Below are 22604 nucleotides of genomic sequence, written 5' to 3'. Positions count from 1 at the left end.
TTCTTGCACGCGTTGTTGATCCATTTCAAACACCTTCTAGACACTTTTGAATACCTTTGTAATTAATATATGAGCAAGTTGACAAACACTTCCGTCTAGCAAAACCTGCAAAGCCTTAGATTTCTTCACGTTTATTTATACTATTGGCATGTTGAGATTCTTTTAAACTTGACAAAGTCCTTGCTATTTAATTGCATAATTTTTATGTGGATGTCCAACTTGATGTCACTTGATACTTAAACTCTGTAATATTTTTTTATGTTGACTTTCTCGATCAAGGCTCCGGAAAAATTAAAGTAATGCGTGGAATTAGATACTGAGATATGAATGCATTTCCCACCGCTTAAAAATTTTGTTGTTCAGTCCATTTTGTCACTCGAGTGAAATCCATTTGACAAATCAGACCAAACTTAACAAATGATATGAATTTTGCATTGCCAGGGCAGAGAAAAGGAATAACGGCTCTGCAAAGCCGGTAAATCTGTGACGTAAATAACAAAGAAGAGATATCCGAAGAGAAAAAAGCAGAACTCTAGTTACAAAATTAACCCTTTAAGGAAAAGAACCTTTGATTCGAAATCTTTTCGTTCTACCGGTTTGGTAAGATAGCAGTATGTTAATAATTATCCTGCGTACACCAAGACTGAATAGTTTTGATTCCAAAGACCGTACATAAATCAATATTATCAAACGCTTTATCATAATTTGTATGAATTACCTTAATAATTTCTATCGATCCAAGTGTTTTAAAGATAGTTCCAGTTACAATAAGTCTTGAACGAGGATCAATTCAAAAACTTTGTTGGGCTTGAAGGGTTTTGGCCCAAGAAGGCTTGGCGAAAGACAAACAACGTCCAATAAAGTTTAGATGCAGTTGTCAGAGAGGACGCTTGCCTATAATTCTCTACATCAAACTGACATTTTTTTAGGTGGAAAAGACTACTGATATTTTGAAGTTCATTTTGTTTCAATTTGCAGAAATTTCGGTGAAGGATCTAATGACTTACTGAATTACAAATGACTTCTGAATGCAATTGCAGGATTTTCCTCCGTATGTTTTTTTGTTTGACCAACTACATAATATTGATTCTCTTCATTTGTTCAGAAATGTCATAATCTGAACAATAATAGGAACGAGGCCATTTTTATGTACAAATTCGTAATCAATTTTAAAAATTGAAACAAAATATTTGGAGAATAGATAACATTGACAAACTGAATCTACAGCTACTCCGTTTTCAAAAGAAGAATGAGAACTTGTAATGGCAATCAATTTAAAATATCTGCGGTCTTTGAAAAGTTTTTCTGAAGAATGGGCTGCTGCTAAAGATGATTCAGATTCTGAGTCACTCAGTTTGTATTTTACTTGATTCAAATTATGTTGTAATTTCTTTGTTATTTTTGAGACAAAGGTCCAAAAGCGATAACAAATTTGCTTTATGGTTTCTTCTGGTCTTATTCACCCTAGACCCTCAAATTAATGGTCTTCTAACGTATTAACTGCACCTCATTACAACACGTAAACATAGTATAATGGGGAGACCCGTTATTGCAGGGCAGCTCTTTTTAAATTCTTAACTTACATCAGATTTAGACAAAAGCGTTCGCTTTAAGGTTCCTAAGTCGAGTTTTTTATTGCCGGCGAAGCGTTAGCCTTCTCTTGCTTTCTAACAACAAGGGGTATTGTTTTTCGTAAGGTTTTTTTTACAGGAATGGTTATTCTTCCAGACGGCGTTGTGATCTAAAACAGAAAAAGTAAAATTGCCGTGTGAACTTTTTTTTGCTGAGAGATAAAAAATTATATGGATTGTGCGCTTCGATCACTGGACAACTTTTTTTTGCGGCACATAAATAATCATTCTTAGCCGTTTTTTTGTCCAACTGCCCCAATGTTTCCGCTTAAAAGGTTTTTTCAAAAATACTTTTAACGGAAGTTTACTTTTTAATTATGATATGTGAACCTCTGAAAATGACATCACAGTGGTTTTTAGTGCTTAATATTGCGTTTTACATTCTAAAGGAACACTTATTTCCTCGTTTTATAATTTTTGTTGGTTGTTTAAATTATCTACTTCTTCATTCTCTTTTTCTTTTTTTTGGTTCTTGAAGCATTTTGCTTCTCCAAAAATCCGTAAAAATCCTTCTTATATTTTTGTTCATACCATTTGGCAAAGTACGGCTTTGAGAATTTGAAAGATGGGTCCCTTAAATATTTTGTTTGATAAATAATTTCTGCTTAAAAACTGGAGATATTGATTTTAAACGAGTTTTTGCCTCTAAACTGCGTTCTTTTTTGTCTTTTTTTGTTGATTATCTTGATAATTTTCCAATTTTTTTCGTAATTTATTGTTTTTCCACTTTTTGACTCATTGTATTGTTTCACTGAATTTAATGGTTGTTCAATCAGAGCCTGATTCCTGTTGCCTCTGTTTACCACCAAAGATGCAAAATTCTCTTTCCATTAAGTTGTCTCTTTCTGTGCAATTAGACGAAAAATTGAGAAATATTTCGCATTTTTGGATTTCTTCCCCATTTTCTTATAAAATAGGGATGGTTTTGAGCTCGTTAAGTCTTGGTTGAGAATTTATTTTTGAATATTTAGCTTTCACTGGTTGAAACTACGGTTTACTTGTACTCAAGAAAAATAAATTGAATTTTCCTATAAATTTATTTTAATTTTTTCTGCTATTTTTTTAATTCTTTGATTTAATGCTGTTGTTTCCTTTGAATTGATGCGTTCTGCAAGATGATAGTAGCTATGTGAAAGGCCAGTATTTTTGGGGATACGACTCCGAGTCATTTCCGGAACTCACCAGGTTATGTTTTTATTTCGTCGTCAAAATTGTTGCGATCTATTCCGTTTCTCCCACCTCAGTGTTTCTTATGACCCCCAGTTACAAATTATATGTTATATAGTTTGTTGCTATGTCAAAAAAGCACGTGCGCTGGGGGTCATAAACGAATTATACTCACTAAGCTGGGTGGGGCAAACAGAAAAGATCCAATTTTTGTTGAGAACATACGGCTTCATAATCACTTCAAATCTTCTTATTGTTAATTCGTCCATGCCATTTCAGCTAAATTGCCTGTTGTGACGTCATCTTTCAAACTTGTTGAGCGAGCTTTTTTTGGGAAGAAGTTTTCGGTCACACCTGACTCAAATCACTCTCAAAACTGACTTCTTCACTCTGAAATTGAATTTTCTTTACTATAATTCAATGAGATATGGTTAAATGAAAGCTTGTTGCTCTAACTGAAGGCTATTTGAGTCTTTTTGTTAGAAATAAAAATAAATTAAACAGACTTTCAATCAAAATCTGACTTAAAAAGCTTTAAATGTTTTTTATGGGAAAAAATCTGGTTTGTTTTTAATTCGTCGTCTCCAACGATGATTCTTGCGATCATTGACTTTTTCAACTTCAGTGACTACTGCTTTTGAATTTAAATTTTTTGTGCGTGAAGGCATTTGTTGTGCTTTTAGTTCACTTTTGATCTCGAATAATAATTTTGGAAAAGCTCAGTTAGGGCTTATAGAGCTTTAGTGTCTCATTAAAATGATAGTCCGAATATAAACCAAAATTCAAGTGGTCTATACTAAAAAACAGGTCAAACTGTCTCTTATTTCTTTAGTTGTTTCAATTCCGGGGAAGGCGGTAAGCGTCTATCTCCGCTATTTTTCAGCAATCTGCCGCCTGTGTTCGAGTTATAGCCCACATTATGGTATGTTTACAATGATTGTGTGGGCGGGCTGATGAACGTTATATACATTGAGGACATATTTGTGGCACAACTATTTTTCACGTGGATATGGTCTCTGAAGCTATCGCTGGAATTTTTTGCCAGCTTATGTCCTTTGTGCTTTGTTGCTTTTAGTATGACTCTTGGGCTAATTATTTACCTCAAAGCTTTTTCGTTTTTTTGCTTTTTATTTTTGACTGCTTTGGCTCACGCTAATTTGGTTTATAGCACCATTAAGGATTTGAAATGAGTTGCTTCTTTGAGGAATTTGTGGTGGTATTTAACGTTTTGATAATAGAGGAAAGCTATTTTGGATCTGTTCTGTTCCCCCCCCCATTTCTTTTACAAATTATATGTTGATCTATAGCGCGTTAGTATGTAAGAAAATAGGACGTGCGCATGGGGTTCATAAAAAACATATGCTAACGAAGCTGTAGGGCAAACCAGATTAGATCCGCTATTTCATCCTTGAGTCTCAAATTACAGTTTAAGGCTGAGATTCGTGCTGAGAGAAATTTTCAGGAAAGCGGCCTGCTGGAATGTTTGTGGAAAAACACTTGAATTATAAATGCTGTGATGGCTATTAAATTTCAAAATAACATGGAAGACACTGAAAGAGCAAATTGAATGCAATGGTGTGAGACACGATTGAGGCGAAGAGCGAAATCAAAAGAACCGAGTTTTAATGTAAGCGCAGCAGCACCAGCCATGAAAAGAATAAGTTGTCTATTATATGGTTTTGGAACATGCAGCTTGGCTTCAGTCTTCGGAGATCAACATCAGGTCATTTAGAGGTCGTTTTGGCATTGAATGCGAAAACTGTGTCTGTCATTCGAGGTCATATGGTTGCGATTAATTAAAAGTTTGAGATAATTGGGATCTGGCTCCTACGTTGAAAGTTTCTATGTGGATTTCATTTGGCTTTTTGGACTTTTGACTTCTACATCTACGCATGCATAGAATAGTGCTTGTTAGAAGACTGACGCTGGCACGGGTACAGATAAAATAATCGACTTCTGGGTATCGTTCATTTGATTTTTGTGCTATGAAGGAAGCAATGCAACTGATTGGTTGTGTGTGATTGGGCTGGCTCCACCTGTGGTGGCCAATATTAACGGTGAAAACCAATGTTCAGTGTCCATGATTCTGTCTTGATATTTGAGGCGTTTTAATTTTTCATGTAGAAAATATGAATCTTTGGTGTCTTCAATTCTGTTTGTGGGAGCATAGGGGTTGAAGATCTTTATATCATAAAAAGAGCGCTCAAAACGACTGCCCCAAATTCCTTTGGCAGAATTTCGAGTCATGCCTCATCTTCGGTGCAGGTAGAGTTTGTAACAGTCTCGTTGCCGAGAGGCTGCAGATGCGGTTCGACTTCGAACGTTGCCAACTTTCTTCATCAAAGTAGCAAAGAGATCACGTAATTGATTGTGCCTGATAATTGTGAAGTGTAGGGCGCGGCACAGTACCGAAGGTGCCCCACAGGCACATGTTAATTGCACATTTTTGATATCGCATCCGAAGCGGATACAAAGGGCGTCGCGGAATTCCGATTTTGTGAGCCAATGTCCGTGCTTTTCGATTGGCAAGGCATTTAGCCGGGAGGAGACTCCTTTCTGCCTTGGCAAATTTTAAGGCGTATGGCAGTTCGGGATTCGCGTCAATAATTTGGTGTTGCTTCTGCGTTGCTGTCTGCAGGCGCTCTTTGTTTATCTCTTTCTTAATTCGGTCTTGTTCCAGAATTATGAGGTCGGACGATGGGTCGTCGAGTGGTGCTGAAAGATTCTGGGAGTCTGAATAGTTTATGCTGTAATCATCTGGTTGGTTGATTGCCAGCCCACCGTTTCTGACGGGGAGGGAGAGTACCTGTCTGGTTATCTCGTCTGGGACTATCTCTGTTCGTCAAGGCTGGGGTGAGATTGTTGTGGGGATGAGATTGTTGCTGACTTTTTGAGTGACTTATTCTTAAGTCCCGGCAATTGATTGCGTCAGTCAATCAATATTGGCATCTATTCTGCTTTGCCCCCCCCTCTTAGTGGGCTTATATCTTTAAGGCTGCACGCCCTATTTTTAACATAGTAACGTGCTATAAAATAACATATAAAGTATAACTGAGTGCGCAAAAACACGGGGGGGGGAACTGAATAGGTCCCAATATTGTATTATCTTAAGACTTAAATCAATAATAAAAATACTAAGGTCTACAAATCAATTTCGTCTTTTCTCTTGCATTCTGTCACCTGTGCAAGACTCTCCTACTAAGACCCTCCGACTATGTTTAATTGCTCTTGAACGAAATTCATAGATATTATTGGAAATGTGACTTCGCGAGTGACTTTTACGCCCTTCAGCTTTTGCGTTTCGCGTGATCTAAAATTCTCTCTCAATCACAATTTCAAGCAGCTGAACTCAATGGGCGGCAATTTAATACTAAAAGTCAAATAAAAAGTGCCCCGAAACTGGAGTCATTTTCATTTTAAACCTTAATAGTGGTATATGTTAACCTCTAATGTGGTTATTTGAAGCCCACTATTGAACTTCTTAGTCACATTTAGGCTCCCCTCCCTCTTCGCCCCCTTCCCCCCTCCGACTGAAGCAGGCTGCAATTGATTAGAGCTCCCACTAAACGTTCGAGAGCAATTCTTCTGACGCTAAGTCGGTTATGTTTGATATTTTACCTATGGTTGAAATTTTAACCACATCTAATGTACGTGAGATCCCGGAGGTTTAATAGTCACTACATTTTAAGTATTGAAATGGATGGTCACAAAAGAAAACGTGGCCATGAGGCTATGGAGGTTGAAGAAACCCAGAGGACTGGGTCAGGCAAGCGAGGCAGGGAGCAGCACATGCAGATGACAGCTCGTCCAGATACTAAACTGCAAGATTTGATAACGCGTATTGGAGAGAAAAGTAATGCGTCTTTGGAAGACAATTTGAGTACTTTATCTGTTGTTCTTGATAAAGATATGAATGATCAGAAGAAGTTGATTTTAAGTCTCATTTGTAATTGTGTCATTAGTATGCCGTGGAAAATCACAATTTATTCGACGTTAGTTGGTCTGATAAATCAGAAGAAGTACAACGTTGGGGGTGAATGTGTGGACCTTCTTGTGAAAATGCTGAAACGGTGTCTCAAAGATCTCCGACATCGTGATGCTGTTCACATTACTCGGTTTATTGGAGATCTGGTGAACTGCAACGTTATCACTGCAATGTCTGTTTTGAATTTATTCGAGTCATTTATTGAAGTCCTGAAAGAAGAAGAAATTCCACAGGCCAGATCCGACTGGTATGTGTACATGGTACTGGCAGCTTTACCATGGTGTGGTAAAGTTCTTGCTGACAGAAAGGAAGCTGACCTGGAGAGAGTTTTGTTTGAAATTGACAAATACATAACCAGTAAGAGGAAGAAAAGTTACTTGCCCATGCTGCGAGTGTGGTCGTCCAACGAACCACATCCTCAAGAAGATTACTTGGATTCTCTATGGGAGCAGATACTTACATGTCGAAAAAATAAGTGGATCGAGCATCAACTCATTCGACCATACTCAGCTTTCGACAGAATCATGGCCAATTCTCATCAACATACGCTTCATAGTGTTACACCACCGCCGCATACTGCCCACTCACCGTACCCTCTTCCGAAGGTTACCTTCAGGATGTTTGACTACACTGATTGTCCTGAAGACCAGCCTGGCATCATGCCCGGTCACCATTCTATTGACCGCTACCTAATCGAAGACTGGATAGAACAGATTTTGATATACTACCATCTCGATCGGAAGGAGTGCGCCGAAGTTCTGCTGCAATATCCCAATTCACAAAAGGTGCCGCATATTTACTGCATTGTGGAATGTATTTTCGGTCATATTTTCCGACTTCCACAACCTCCGTTCCTTGAGCTGTTCTACAGTAGCCTGCTAATTGAAATATGCAAAAAAGAAGCCAGCAAAGCACCAGTGGTGCTTGCGCAGGCTACAGAACTGCTATATGAAAGACTGACATCTATGCACACTGCTTGCATTGATAGATTTGTCAATTGGTTCTCGTATAACCTGAGCAACTTTCAGTTCAAATGGGACTGGAACGACTGGTCAGACAGCCTCACTCTGGATCCAATCCATCCGAAGCAAATTTTTATGCGAGAGACTCTACTAAAGTGTCTTCGCTTGTCGTACCATGATAATGTCAAAGAGATGGTACCAGATACTTTTTCAATTTTCGTTCCCTCAGAGATGACCCATAATAATCGCTATGATAGCGATGCCACGTCCGCTAACGGACAAATTGCTGTTCAGGTCAAAAATGCGCTGACTGAAAAGAAACCTCAAGATGAGATTCTTCAAATTCTCAACCAAATCGCTGACAAACCCGAAGCGAAAGATTTCAACCCGGACAAAATTGACGTTTTTGTCCAAACTTTGTTCTCATTGGCATCACAATCTTTTACCCACACCTTCTCCGCTTTGACAAAGTTCCACGAGTTTCTCAAGTTCCTGGCTCCGAATGAAGCAGCGATGCAACATTTGCTCATGTCCGTTCGTTCATTGTGGAGGAACCATGAGCAAATGATGTTACTTCTAACAGACAAGCTGCTGAAAACCGAGATTGTCACTGTGACGGCTGTCATGTCTTGGCTGTTCAGCTCTGAAATGCACGAAGATTTGCACTGCTTGTATATTTGGGAAATATTTCACGTGACCTTGAAACGAATGGAGGGTTACTTGTTGGCGACCAGACAGAGCTTCCTGAAAGCAGAGCAAGATCAACAAAAGAAGAAAAAGAAAAAGGAAGATAGCGATAACGAGTCAGACAGTGATTCTAGTGACAGTGATAGTGACATTGAAGAAGCAAAAGAAAAGCACGAAATGGCCGAGCAAATGCATAAGAGTCTGTTCTTTATCATCTTCAAACGGTTTGTCGAAATCATGACTGACCATTTGACAAGAGAGAAAACCATTAACACACCTTGGTATAAATATATCTGTGAGAGATTGCAGATGTGCTTGTCGCTTTATGGAGACCAGGTGGCGATTCACATTGATGCATTGGAACAAGAAATCTTTACGCCTGATATGAACAACCATGTGTTGAAGATTTTCAAACAGTTCAAATCTCTTTATGGACTCTAGTTTATTATGTTGGCAAATCTAATATGATTATTCTTTGTTGTACCCTAATGTTGTCATCCTCTAAAACTCGTGATCGTTATGTTAAGAACGATTTATAAGTTAATCGATCTGAAATTATGCTAATTTAGTCTCTCTGAAAATAAAGTCCTGCTTTGCTCAAAGTTTTATTAGAAGGGTCTCAATTGCTAATTGTTCTCTACCTTTTTTTTGCTAAATTTTTGTTAAGCTTTCAGGTTTGTTTGTGGAGACAAAGTCGCAAAAGCGATTTTTGAAATTGAGAAGACCATTAAAGTTCAAGTAAACATAAAACGTTGCAAACTGCTTCGCAAAGGAAAGTATAGTTTCTGCCGAACGGAAGTTGCCATGGAGAAAATTTTGGACACTGCGTATAAATGGACTTGTGACAAGTTCAAAGATGCAACAGGTTTGTAATTTTCCTTGGTGAATAGTTCAAAACTACTTCATCTGAAGTAAAGGTAAGATTCGAAAAAACTACATCTGAAGTAAAGGTAAGAAAACAAAAACATCCGTAATTTTCACCTGATTTCTGTTATAGTTAGAGAAGCAAGCTTTTTAAGGCTAGTTACAGGATAAACTGTTTCAATAAGATAAATTTTTTACTGCTCTGGACATCAAGTAACGGCGAGTATCATCAAGTTTGTTTTCCAACAAAGTTCAGACGATTAAAAAAATAACGTGATCAAACCAATAATTCGACGTATTGAAAATTTAGAAGTTTGTTTACGCCCAGGAGTTTGGTTCTGAAAAAAATACGCATGGTTTTCTTCGGCATTGTATAATTTGTTTCGCCAATCTGCTGGCTATTGTTATTTGTCATCTTTAACTTGTCATTAATTTGTCATTCTGTGACTTCTCAAGTGACTTGTTCACGCTTGTCTTCATTTTTGAGTAATCTGAATTATTGCTTTCACTCCGAAGTTTTGCTAGAATAAAAGTGATTGTTGTTAGAAGGTTTGTTGCTAGAATAAAAGCGATAAAATGACAAGAGCTGGATAGCGGAGTGGCTACCTCTGCTGTCGAGAAGTCAGGAGGCGGAGGTTCCAATCCTACCCTCGTCAGATTTTTTCTGCACTAATAAAGAAAAATTTATCTAGGAACGCAGCCCCTGAATTTTAGTGCCTCGCCTGTCGTTCGAGAGCAATTTGTCCGACTTTAGTTTGTTATATTTATTTTGTTAGAATTCACAAAAAATTGGAAGATTTTTGGCTATCTGCTTTTACTGCTTTCAAAAATCAAATGTAGGTTTGCTGAAAGTTTTTCGATATCCTAAGGATGCTATTCGATTGATCCAATTTATCACCCAATTATGAATTCCTCTCAAATTTCCTCTGATTAATTTCCACTTCTCGTTAAAATCTATGGCATAAATCAAAATATCGGATGCATGGGTTTGAAAAGCTCGAACCGAAGAGGACAGAAACTTATCGAAAAAATAGCGAAATAATGCGTCCTGTCAAAGAACTTCATTTGAAGATGGGACATTTCTTTATCTGCCGTAAAATTTAACTCTGGTGAAACTTTTATAGTGAAAAATGACGTGAGCTATTTTTTTGCACAAAAAATGAAATTTTGAGATTAAAATTTAGTTTTTTCTTCGCATAAGAGGAAGTGGCAATTGTTCTGCCCCTTAATATTCAGCAGGAGCATATCTTAAGTTCAAATGCATAACCGAGCATAAATATTTGTTGCCGGGTATTTTAAATTATTTAAGCTAAGAATAGCTAGAAATGGGTTGATTTTCAGAATTCTCAACAAAGAATCGACTGAAATGAACCGTTAAATCTAACCTTTCCCGGGTTCTATTGTAAAGTGAGAGAAATAACTCAGGTTCCTCAATCTATGCTTGAACATAAAATGTTAAAACGGATGGAGCGAAAAAGTCGAAAGTACCTTCAACAACCGGAAGACGGATTCCACATCCACGCGCAAGCTCAATTCTATTCATGGAAAGTTTGATATCCTAAGTGAATCAATTGTCTATGTTCAGAAATTTACATATCGGGCGTCCAGCTTCTCGCGCAAACGTAAAAATATTGATATAGCGCGTCAGGTGCTCGACGTCTGCAACACGTGGGGCTTCAAAACGAAAATTGACTAGTAGCAGTACAAAATCGATGTTTTTAATCAGCAGGGCAGTTGTATAATTTTGTCTTTCATTGGCATAGCCAGATTTTAATCAATTTTGTTGGTTGAATTTTTTTTCGAGTTTAATCAATCTGATAGAACTGAAGCAACCAGAGTTTCTGGACGGTAAAATCTGCATAGGCTACAGAATGGGGGCCCCATTCATAAGAACTAGAGGTTTCACTGTAAAATTTATCGACAAAAGTTTACTTGACAGTGTCTCGCGCAATATCACAAATCCCAAGTGAGGCTAATTATTATGTACTTGAAAACCTTTTTGTACGCCTTTAAATGGATATGACCATTCCCACCTCTAATCAGGCTTTATAAACTGTTATCAGTGCGAAAACAAGCATAAATTTGTTCACACAGTGTTGAAAGCCTAATTTGTTGAGAACACAATTCGGTTTATCCGACGACATAAATGTAAGGGAGAGGGGCTATTGGGCGAGAACTCGATTAGGCAAAGCTAATTTTTGTAGCCATTAGTCGCACATTTGTAGCCCAATTTTCGTGGACATTAGTGGAAAACCAATTATAATAAGGATCTATTCTGTTTCGGTCCCCAGTGTGTTTTATGCCCTCCAGTTACCATTTGTATTGTTATAGTTATATAGCACATTACTGTGTAAAAAGCAACACGTTCGCCGGGGGATGTGAAAGATATATGCCCACTAAGCGGGGGTGGGGGGTTTGGGAACAATAGACGCTAAAATATTTAGGAACGGCACTTTAGAATACCATTGGGGATAGAAAAGGCTCAAGTGTCCCTAAAAATGGTCTCTACATAATAATAGAAAAGGATAATGAAAGTTTTTTTAGAATATTAAGTTTTCGCATCAATTCATTTGAAGTCAATCACACAACTGTGAAAAATTTAGTCGAATTTTCCTTCGTCCCTGATCTCTAAGCTATAAAAAATAATGCAATTAAAACTTTCATATTTACTTTTATAGTTCATTTTCAAATGTTTTCGAAAGTTATTGGAAAACCGAACCTGATAAAAAAAGTTTTTATCGGATAATTTTAAAGTTTCAAGCTTAGGGGAGCTAGCAAATACAAGAAAGTTGTGTTAAAATTTGGCGATGAACCTAAAATTAATGCTGCGAATCCTCAATATTCAAAAATGAACTTCGATGGTTTTTCTATGCTAGTATCATGCAAGAAGCATTTTAAAGGACGCGTGAGTACTTTATAGATTCAATTGAATTTGAAGTACCGTCTTCATTTGTTTTAACTGGTTTTGGAATATTGACCACAATACTCGAGTTCTATTTTTCCGCCAAAAGGTTTCAAAACGTGGCTTTGTCTAAACGTGTTTTTGCATAAATTAAAAGTTAAAAGTTATCACATTTGAGAAGAGCTTCATATGTGATCAAAAGAATTAGCAGTCAAATGGATTCCCTGATTATTTGGAAGACATGGTTTTGGAATTCATTTGGCGGTATTAACGAAAAAGTATTTGTCGACTTCCCAAAAAATTCAATTGAAAAACTCAATGTTTTTAATTGAAAACATTGAAAGGACTCCTACTGAATTTACGTTAGCTTCAAATGAATTAAGAGAAGTCGCCTTGGCGTAAGTGCCCGAAGATATTGACAGGATTTAATTATTTTAATTTGGTTTGATCTTAACGAAAAGGTTAAAATGTTCAAAAACTCCCTTTAGAATCAAATAGTCCACAATATACAGGTTCCAACTTCCACACAAAATAGTTTGTTCAAGAAGCCAGAAAAACCAGAAAACGATGAACGAAGTTTTTCAAATTATTTTTGTCTCTCTATCTTAAGAAAAAACGTTTTCTGTAGTTTTTGTGTACGTCAGAAATATGACAGTTGTTCAATTGCATCGTTTTGGGCAAGTAAAACCGCAAAGATCACCTAAATGATACTACATTTTGAAAGCATTACTCTAACTGTTCAAAGAAAAAATGAGCAAACTGAAATGTTTTCCACTCTAAAATTTTTTTTTGTTTAAATTCTTTCGATTTTTTTTTGAAGTGAACTCGAAAAAACTTGGAAAAATTAATAATTTAATATCCCCTGAATTTATGTTCCGGGGAAAAAAATTGTTATTTTTGTCTTTTGATTATTTCTGGTTTTTATGACGTTATAAAGAATTTTTACTTAGTTTTGTTTTTGAACAAATTTAAAATAATATATATATATATATATATATATATATATATATAAAAGGTTTTTACGATAATTTATCGACAATTTTATTACCACAACAATTTTATTGAATAAAAAATGAATACCCCCGCCCACCCCTTTTTAAACCTTTTCGTTTTTCCTTTTCCTGTCTTCCTTCAATTATTTTGAAATAGCTTCCCTTTTGCACCCTGCGATGAAATTTGTTTTATAAAAATCAAACAAAGCATCTAAGGGTTATAAAGTGATGTTTTTCTGACGGAATAAAACAAGCCTGCCTCGCATATATTCCCCCATTTTGGAAAAAAAATGTTTCCCCATTTTGGAAAAAAAATGTTGGAGTACAGAAAGAGCATTTGCAATAGTGACTGTAGCAAACTAGCCAAGAAAGTTTGTAAAACTATATTTACCTGTCTTTCTCCTATATTCTCAGGATGGAATGAACGTGTTCGAACTTGTTTCAAGTTTTCAAAAATTTCTAATAATTAATATCGAAAAATCTTCTAATAGTGTGGTTTAAGAAGATTTCTGTAGCCATGATTAGTTAAATTTCGCACTTAATTTTCTCCTTTAATGAAAATAGTATAGCAGAAATCAGCTGAAACATGGTTAACCTGCTACGTAATGGTGTTTCGTTAGAAATTGAATCTGAATCCGAACAAATTTGTGGGTTTGCAATTTTTGTTGAAAACAGCCAAACAATTCAGACGTTCCGAAGTTGATATCTTTTAAGCTGGTTTTTGTTTTCTAAAAAACGTGAATGGACAGACCTTTGCGCCTTGCTGAGTCATAAGCAAAATTTTTATAGCATTTTTCATTCTTTCGATTTGATATATGAAAAGCACCAAACTCTAAAAAATGAAAGGATTACAATAATGAATTTCAGCGTAAAAAAAGAAGATTTTTTGGTCTTAAACCGAGCGTATCGGAGCTGGTTTAAGTTCAGTTAGTGAATTCCTCTAATTGATATCCTACTGACAATAAGAGTCAAAATTGTTGTTCCAATTAAGGCTATGAGTGAATTATTTGCTTTGCTCAAATTAAGTTAAATTGCGCGTTTTTTGTTTCCAACTGAGCTTAAATAAGAAAAAATAGATGTATTAAGATGGAAGTTGTATTTGGCATTTCAGGCCCATTGGAACAAATAATGAAGACACATGAGATGATTCTGAAGGAACACTTGCAGCTGGCTGAACAATGTCTTGACGCCGCTAATCAGTAAGAGCCAATTAAATACTTTGTCAACTATATTGAGGAGTTGAATCAAAATTGAAGGAAAAATCTAGAAAAAAATTGAAGCTAGAGTATGGAAGCAATTTGAATTTGTTGTGCATTACCTTTTTTAGTGGTAATGACCATTATGTTTATATAGAAATGTCAAGGGCCTGATACCTCACCGCTTAACTTATACGTCATTCTTGTTAACATATTCGTTGTAATTGCGTCTGAACTTAGAGGAAAAGATTATTGAACGTGGGGTTAGGCTGTTGAAAATCGTCGAAAATTGACATCAAAATTGAGTTTATAGTGTTTAAGCGTAAGTTGTGTCTATAGGCTATTAGTGGTTCAAATGTATTTTTTAATTTTTATCTGTTGTGAAGGATTTACCATAGAAATTGCTTTCCACTAATTATTATTTATTAGGATGGATGTGTTTTGCGAGGCGCTGGTTAGACATCGCCTTGACTGTCTGGAAAAGATTGAAGAGTTTGAACAAGAATGGGCTGCTCTAGAGGAGGAGACCAAGTGCGTTATTGAAGAAACGGGAGAGAAAGGAGCCAATGATGAAGAAATTGGAACAAACCAGGTAAAGAATACAGTTTTTTTTCTTGATGGTTAGTAAAATAATTCGTTCTGGAAGTGAGCCGTTTGAAGCAGAATTCTACTCCAGCCTTCAATTTGAACTGCGTCTGGTATACTTAAACAAGTTATAGCAGAAAAGCCTGACTTTGTCTTTGCTGGTCTCAGAATATTGCAACATTACTTCGTGACAGTAACAATAATTATTCGTTATCATCTTTTTCACTTTAAAAATGTTTACCTAAATTATCCTATGAGAAGGAATTTATTTCGCGAATGGAAGGACAAGTAACATGGTCTTTCGGCCTTCTATAACAATTATTTTAGGTTTTCATTTGGGGCAACCTCTCGAAATGTTTTTCTCATTGGTTTTCCTTGTTGGACTAATATTTATTGTTTTTAAAATACATCAATTAGTGACTGTAACTAACCATCCAACCAAATTTAATTTGTTCATTCATTCATTCAATCTGACCGTATAATTCACATTCGAATTGTTTAGTTCAACAAATAAATGACCTTCGCCAGGTAACGGGTACAGACCAAATGAGAGTATAATGTGAAAATAAAAACAGTCAAATGTTTTGACGAACACTTCAGATGCGAGATGTTAGTTCACCGGGACCCCAAAACTGATGTTTTGTAAATTTTGGCTGTTTTAAAGATTTTATAAAGGTATTTCAATTAATATTAATAAATAGCAAAAACGAGCAAGGTGAACAATTTGTGTGTTAATCATCGTTCAAGTCTATGACTTTAAGTCGAGCTTGTAGAATTTTGTCAATTTTTTCAAGAATTTTTTGGCCAATTTCAAAATATGCTTTAATAATTTTACCTAAAAAAGAATATGCAAAGTTAAAATAACGTTGTTACATTTCAGCAAGTAAAATCGCCTTAGTTTGCAATGATAACCAAAAACTTTTCATTTGTACAATTAACTGTTTTTGTTTCCCTGCTTCCTTGCGAACCGATAACCTGCTTCATACTATGCTCGACTATTATTGAACTTCGATTCAATACCAGGCTTCGTGCTGATTTTTCACTGAATGACTTCTTGAGCTAAACAGATCCTCAAATAAATTTTAAGCAAATTTAATTCCATGGGTTGTGAAAAATCATTGAAACCAATATTGTGGAAAAAATCATTGAGACCAATATTACTTGTTTCTCTACGACTTCTCAGCCTTCATAACTAAAAATGCCGAGTAGCTTTGATGTCGAAATTTTTGAAGGAAATAGTCAACGGCTCAAATACTCAAAGCATCTGCTTTCGGCGATTTTTTCTTCGGCCTGTTTCTGCCGACGTTTTTTTTGTGATAAATAACTTTGCTAATATGTTTCGAGTTCATGCTAACATATTAATTCTACGTTCTCCACTAATTTTTTTTCTAGACGTGTGGCATCTCCTTATTTAAGGGGATTTCGGGGGTACAAGTGCGGTGTACAAGGTAAAAACGTTCTGATTTCTGCTTAGTTAATTTCTAAGTTAATAAGGTCGCTTAATACAAGCGACTGAACGGAGGTTCGGTAGTGGTAAGTACTGAAGGCGGGGAGCGAAACCGGTACCTCCTGATACAAAACAAACGGTATAGTATACTGCGATACGGTTGCCCTATAGGTTAAGTTTTTTGGGTGAGAACATGCTGGGAACAATTCATCATAAAATGCAATTTTTAAGTTTTGTGTTTCATGGTTTTTGTTTTTTATTTTTATGTGTTTTCTTAGAGTTCATTTTTGAATCACGCATTTTTCTTTTCTCTCTCATTGGCTCCGGTGGGGGTTCTGTGGTTTGTACTATTTCGTGAAAATGGTATTGTGTTATTGGCGCCGTGTCGTTCTATTTCCTATTGAAATTGATTGTTTTACTGCATCGTAAATGAGCTTTGATGGAGCTTTGAAAAGGCTTTGTTTATAAAATAGGATTATTAAGTTTAAAGATTTTTGCATTGGAACAATTATATCAAAATTATAAGCAACACAAATACGAATTGGGATTACGGGAGCATGTGAAGAAACGCAAGGAGAAATGTTTTGGGCGGGACAAAATGAGAGCACCGGGTTGTGCGGAATTGTCAACAGTCGATGGTTCTGTTGTCAAGTCATAGGCGAGCTTGCGTCGGAATAATACACAATTGTATGACGAAAGGTCGGTTTTCGTGAATAGCTGGACGAAGAACCCATTGGAGTTTCTGAACGAGGAACTGCTGATTTTCAATAGTGGGATCCTGGAGAAATTGGAAAGCAGCCGAAGTGCAAGCGCGGATTGTAGCGTCCTGGTTGTCACAACAACATCAAATGTACCTGAACATGTGCACGAGCTGTCTCCGTTTTCTGGTCTCGATGTCAAGCGGGTGGACGTTTTGAATTGGTGATTATTCCTAAGCCGAATTGCCCAGAGGGTATCGTTTGAAGACACAGGTTGCGATCTTCAAATTGAACGAATGGTGGACGCGGTCACATATCGAAATTGGTGGTGAGGCGAGCGTTTCCAAGACAACGTTCGGTGAGAATATGTTCCTGATTTGCAGAAGCGGCAATCCTTCTCGGCTTCTGGAAAAGATCATGTCTACACTCGAGTTCTTTATGAGGTTCTGACAGTGACTACGGTCCCCTCTCGTTTCTGGTTGGGAGGCTATTGAGGAGACCGTTGGCGACGTTGCAAGAAGAACCCTAGCATATTATGACATCGATGCGAGAAAAGGCGTTGTCTCTCGTCTGTTGTCCGAAGGAGGATTCTCCGCTGCTTTTTCGTTGTCTCGAGGCAAACAAAGACACCTCGCAATCGATGCGGTGGGAAACGTGTAGCCCAGAGTGACAGATATTTCAAGGTGACATTTCTTCCGCCCAAAGATCCATCTGAGGCTCAATCGTAAGGTAATTCAACATCTCCACCAATATGATTAAATAATTTGGAATAAAGTGGGTTGTAGCAGATAAAATCAATGTCTATTTTGGGTTGAATAATTTTTCTGGGGATGGAAATGATAAATTGCTTTCTGGGAGAAGGGCTTGGTTGTCATTAAAAATGATGGTTGTACTACTTGAATGTGCATCAATGATGTGTTTTAGTGCGTCCCAGTATGGGGAGTCACTATATATTTCGATGGGGTTGATATTGCATAATTTGGGTAGCTGCTGACTCAGATGTAAGCAAACACTGGTTCCGTCAGCAGAGCTGTTGTATGTGAAATTTTCAGCTTCCTTATGGTTCCACATAGTTTTTTGGGGAAGACGTCAATTAACTCCATTGCTGTCTTTGTGTTTAAATAATAATATGGGACTGGGAATTTGGGGGTTTTCATATGGGTTGTCTTGTTCAAACAAACTTTCCATTGTATCGGACTGGTAGTTAGTGAGAAAATCTAGAACATAGTTGTACTCGTGGAAGGTGTGGTCAAAGGTAACACGGGGGGTAATAGTTTCCTGTCTATGTAAATTCAACATATAACGATATGAGGCTTTCTGCATGGACGATGAAATCGTCGAAGGTGGCCAGTTTAAAGCCGCCTTGGGTTGCGGGATCATGGTGAAAATAAATAACAGTAGGGAAGAGGAGGATAGTAGGTATACAGCCTCCGTCGAGGTCGATTATGTTTTCATCTTCTGAAAAGGGAACAAGGGTTTTAACAGGTGGTTGAATGAGAAATCAATTTAAATGAGTAGAAAATTGGAAAATATAAGGCTTTGTATTAAGTTCGGTATTTAGCAACTTCAGTTTATGTTATGGCAACATTATATAAGCATAGGATGTAACAAAAGGTGATACAATTAATTCAATACGAAGATTGGAGTTCAGAATTTTGTTTTAAAGTGTGTGTCACAGAGCTGGTGATTTTCGTGTAAAAAGCACAAATACTTGGTATCGGGATTATTTTTCTGTGTACGATAATTAACATAAACTAGTGATTGAAATAATGGATATAAATTTTTATATATATATATATATATATATATATATATATATATATATATGTATATATATATATATATATATATATATATATATATGTATATATGTAGTTATATATTAGCCAATCAGCGCAGCAATTCTATTGCCAATGAAAGAGTGTTATTTTATTCAGGTTGTCCAAGAAATTAAAATTAAATTAGAAAGTAGGTCTTAAGATGGAAAGGTGATAATTGTTGCATTTAAAGTAATGACCCTTGCACAACTGGGCAATTTTTATACGTTTTATTTGTGTAACTGATAGGGAATTGAAGTGGCGACAATAGTTGGCCTTTTTCGTGTTGCTGGTGTACATGCAAGCAAATGAGTTTTAGAATGGATTGTTGACGAAGAAAAATTTGTTGACCGAAATCGAGAAGCATTTGTTGTAAGTAAAACCCCTTGTTGAAAAATAGTTTTTTTGTGGTTTAGCTTGTGTCAAAGTTTTGTGGTTTACCTCATGCAGCTATGTGGTGACAATAGTTTGGTGTAGATGCACTGTTAACATTCCTCATCCGAGTTGTTTTCAAATTCACCATCGATTAACTCGGTTTTCCCGTTTTCGATAAATCGTCGCACTCGGGTATATTCGGGATGACCTGGTTTATAGTAGGCCATTTGTGGAGTAGAATTATCAAAAACGGTTATTCAGATTGTAAAAGTGTTTCAGGGTAATATATGATATTCTTTGAAAACTCCCGAGTTTCACGTCTAAGTTTAAATTGAAATACATGAAACGGGAATATATAGTTTTTGTAGGGGGATAAAAGGGGTTGGTCTGATCAGAGGCTCCGTATGAGGTGTTAATTTTATGCACCTCGAACTGCTTCTGGGTATTCGGGATCAAGGGGGTCGTCGTTGATTAAGTTGATATAATCCCAATGATCATGAGTTAATTACGGGCATGCAGAGGTTGTTATGAATTGTTGGTTGTAATTGTAGTTCTCCCATGTAGGCTTAAAGTGGCATTTATGTATTAACAAGCTGGTTGGGGGAATAGCCCAGATAAAAATTGTGTCATCAGTTAGGTTAACAAATCTTCTGAAAAAACAATTTCTGTATGCCCTTCCTATTTTTAGGACTTATAGGCAAACTGCGATGTTAAATTGCGTAAATGATGGTGCAAATTGATCGGCGTGATTAACAGAATCACGCACTCTTGTCCAATTGTCAGTTTCTTTGGTCATTGTTACGTTTTTCCCCAAAACGGAAATTGGATTAATTTTTTTGTTTGTTTTAAACGTGGGAGTTTGAATTAGCGGAGATTAGCTGTTGTCGTCTGGGGACGAAGAGTGAAAGATGTTGTCAGAAACGTTTTGGATATCAGTTTCGTAAACAGGGCTACGGGGAGAAAAAACTTCGATTTCACTTTCGTTCTGCTTAAATTCGTCAACAGCTAGATTGTTCTCTGGCGAAGAGGGTGAGAGGTTTTCAACTCATCCATGCTGGTAAGGATTCAGTCAAAGTGATTGTGATTTTTGTGGTAGATGAAACATTATTTTGTAAGGTCGGGTTAAAAGTTGTAGTTGTATAAAAGATTCTTGTTCAACACAGAAAGTTACTTGGTAGCTATTGATGTAATAAGGTACGTTATCAACAGTTTTATCTATCTTTGGTTCTAAGTTAATGAAATGAGAACTGACTGTGTTCCTAATTTCTCATAATTGCATAGTTGAAATTTAAAGACGAATTGTACAATTCGTATGCTACAGTAATTATTTGCTTTTTTTGGAAATGTTTGCTTTTAGGACAAACCGTTTTTTTGGCTCAGGTGTCGCGTGATGAAAGTTGCGCACAGTAGATAAAAATGGTCACGGGATTAATGTATTTGCAATAGCACGATATAAATGTTTATGCTGTCGTTTTGACCGTAAGGGACGATAGAGAATATAGTCGGCTGGTATATATGATTGTGATTTTGAGAAGTAAATCAATTGCAGTCAGAATGGGATTCGTAAGTAGTTATAGCAATTGAATAGATTTTTTTTGGTTTGGGAACAGTTTAAGAGGTTGTTGGTGGTGTTGTAATCCTGTGGTTGTACAAGTCCTCGGCAGTTTCGGTTGGTTAGATTTTATTTTGTTCCTGTTGTCGACGTCTATGGTAGGCGTTCGCAAACGTGCAAGTATCGTGTTCTTACTGCCGCGTATTGTTAGTTGGTTTTTTCAAATGTTCAGCTTGAAGCTGGCTTTTATCAAGTATAACATCAGCGTTATTCATTATCCAGCAATTAAACTTTGATTCCGAGAAATGCAGGTAGGGAGCAAGCCCCTGCCTCGGCTTGAGAGGTTCAAAGGGGGATTGCTCATACGTTTCCGATCCCTTGAGTTTATGTAGCAGTGAGATTCCTCAAAAATTCATTTCTCAGCTACGTAGTTTCCTTCTTTTTGTTTTGTTGCTGTATATCTGTATTTTTTTTGAATTGTTTGTTCTGTGTGTTGTACGGACGTTCCACACAGTTGTCTAGGCCTCATCTTTATCTGTTTTCCTGGATATGTTGTTCTGATTGAAGTGTTCTTTTTATTATGTTTTTCGTCTTATATAATTGTCTGATCTTCTATTTTTTTGGGTGTTTTACTTGGTCCTGTTGGCTGGGCGTGTAGGTACTTGAGAATTATTTGGGAAAAGGCCCGGGAAGCCATCTGGCCTTTTTTCTTTTTTTCAAGTCCATATCTTTTCTAATTTTCGAGGAATCGACGTTTAAAGTTGACTATTTTCAAACACTTAGAATTTTTTTTGGAAATTGTCCCTCATAAATTATATCTGTGGACTTTTTTTGGTTTTTTTCTCGATAATTTTCCTTTTTTGTTTTGGTTTTATTTTTTAATGTTTTTGTTGTTTTTATTTATGTTGCTGATCAGGCACCGCCGAGTGTCATTGTTCTTAGAGGGTATGGTCCATAATGTAATATAGCTGGTTGTTCTGGGATGTGGGTGTACAGGGGTTGTGACGGATCAGCTTGAGGTGCGGGTCGATTAACAAATTCTATTGTTATCCTTCTTTCTTCGTTTAATCGCAGTCGTTGACTGTAGTTACGGCGAAAAGTTCACGGCGTCGGCTGTTCTTTGTTTGAGTCTTGTTCTGTTTGGTTTTCAATTTTTTTTTGAACCATTAATGAGCATTTATGTAGTGGAGGTTCTGGATGTTTTGGTAATTGTTCGTAGTCGTTGATTGCGTCTACCTGAACTGGTTTTGTCTTAATCTTATGTCTCTCCTGTGTTATGCTGAATGGGAATCTCTGATGTAGCTTTAACCATTTATGAAGTATGGGAGAGTATGTTAGGTGGAGAAGAACGCTTATTATGAACGACAGAAATACTAAAAGAATCAGTAATCGCCAGGGATTGTACTGCTGGAATCAGTTCTTCAAGTCGGTTATGAATGCTTGTATTTGCTCTAGTTTTGGTTTTGCAATGTCTTTGATAGATTGTTTTTTTCGTTCTTCGGTTTTCAATTAATTTGAATTCTGATTGAATTTGTTGTAGAATTTAGATTTGGGCTTTGGATCGTGACGAAAAGTTGATTAGTTCATCCACAGGTGAAAGCAGTTTAAATATAGTACTAATGGGGTCCGGTAATTGAAAATTGAGCCGTAGTGCCGGTACTGTTCTGCAGACTGTTAAGTCTGAACGTAAGTGAACATTTAGTCCTTGTAACTGTTTGCCGCATCTTAAAGTGATGATACAAAC

At 36.6% G+C, this 22604-nt stretch overlaps 2 protein-coding genes across 3 annotated transcripts in view; both read left to right on the top strand.

Moving 5' to 3' along the window:
- LOC142348870 (uncharacterized) overlaps positions 1-22604 on the top strand; it is a 157003-nt gene that overhangs the window by 31653 nt on the left and 102746 nt on the right. The window contains exons 1-3 of one of the 2 annotated variants that reach the window (XM_075400393.1): positions 9112-9297; positions 14302-14389; positions 14816-14978. In XM_075400393.1, coding sequence (XP_075256508.1) covers positions 9237-9297; positions 14302-14389; positions 14816-14978 — 312 coding nt within the window. In that variant the 5' untranslated portion in view covers positions 9112-9236. Of the gene's footprint in view, positions 1-9111; positions 9298-14301; positions 14390-14815; positions 14979-22604 lie in introns of those variants that run through there. The other variant, XM_075400394.1, reaches the window with a different exon arrangement.
- On the top strand, positions 6492-9034 carry LOC142338919 (nuclear cap-binding protein subunit 1-like). The gene has a single exon (XM_075388626.1). The coding sequence runs from the start codon at positions 6495-6497 to the stop codon at positions 8871-8873; it is 2379 nt and encodes a 792-aa protein (XP_075244741.1). The 5' UTR covers positions 6492-6494; the 3' UTR covers positions 8874-9034.

The sequence above is a fragment of the Convolutriloba macropyga genome, chromosome 1, assembly GCF_964194025.1.
Source record: "Convolutriloba macropyga chromosome 1, txConMacr16.3, whole genome shotgun sequence".
Lineage (NCBI taxonomy): Eukaryota > Metazoa > Xenacoelomorpha > Acoela > Convolutidae > Convolutriloba > Convolutriloba macropyga.
The sequence above is the reverse complement of the archived record's forward strand: the minus strand, read 5'-3'. Positions and strand labels throughout refer to the sequence as shown.

Excerpts from the sequence above, each read along its gene's own strand:
- LOC142338919 (XM_075388626.1), top strand. The coding sequence starts at position 6,495 with ATGGATGGTCACAAAAGAAAACGTGGCCATGAGGCTATGGAGGTTGAA.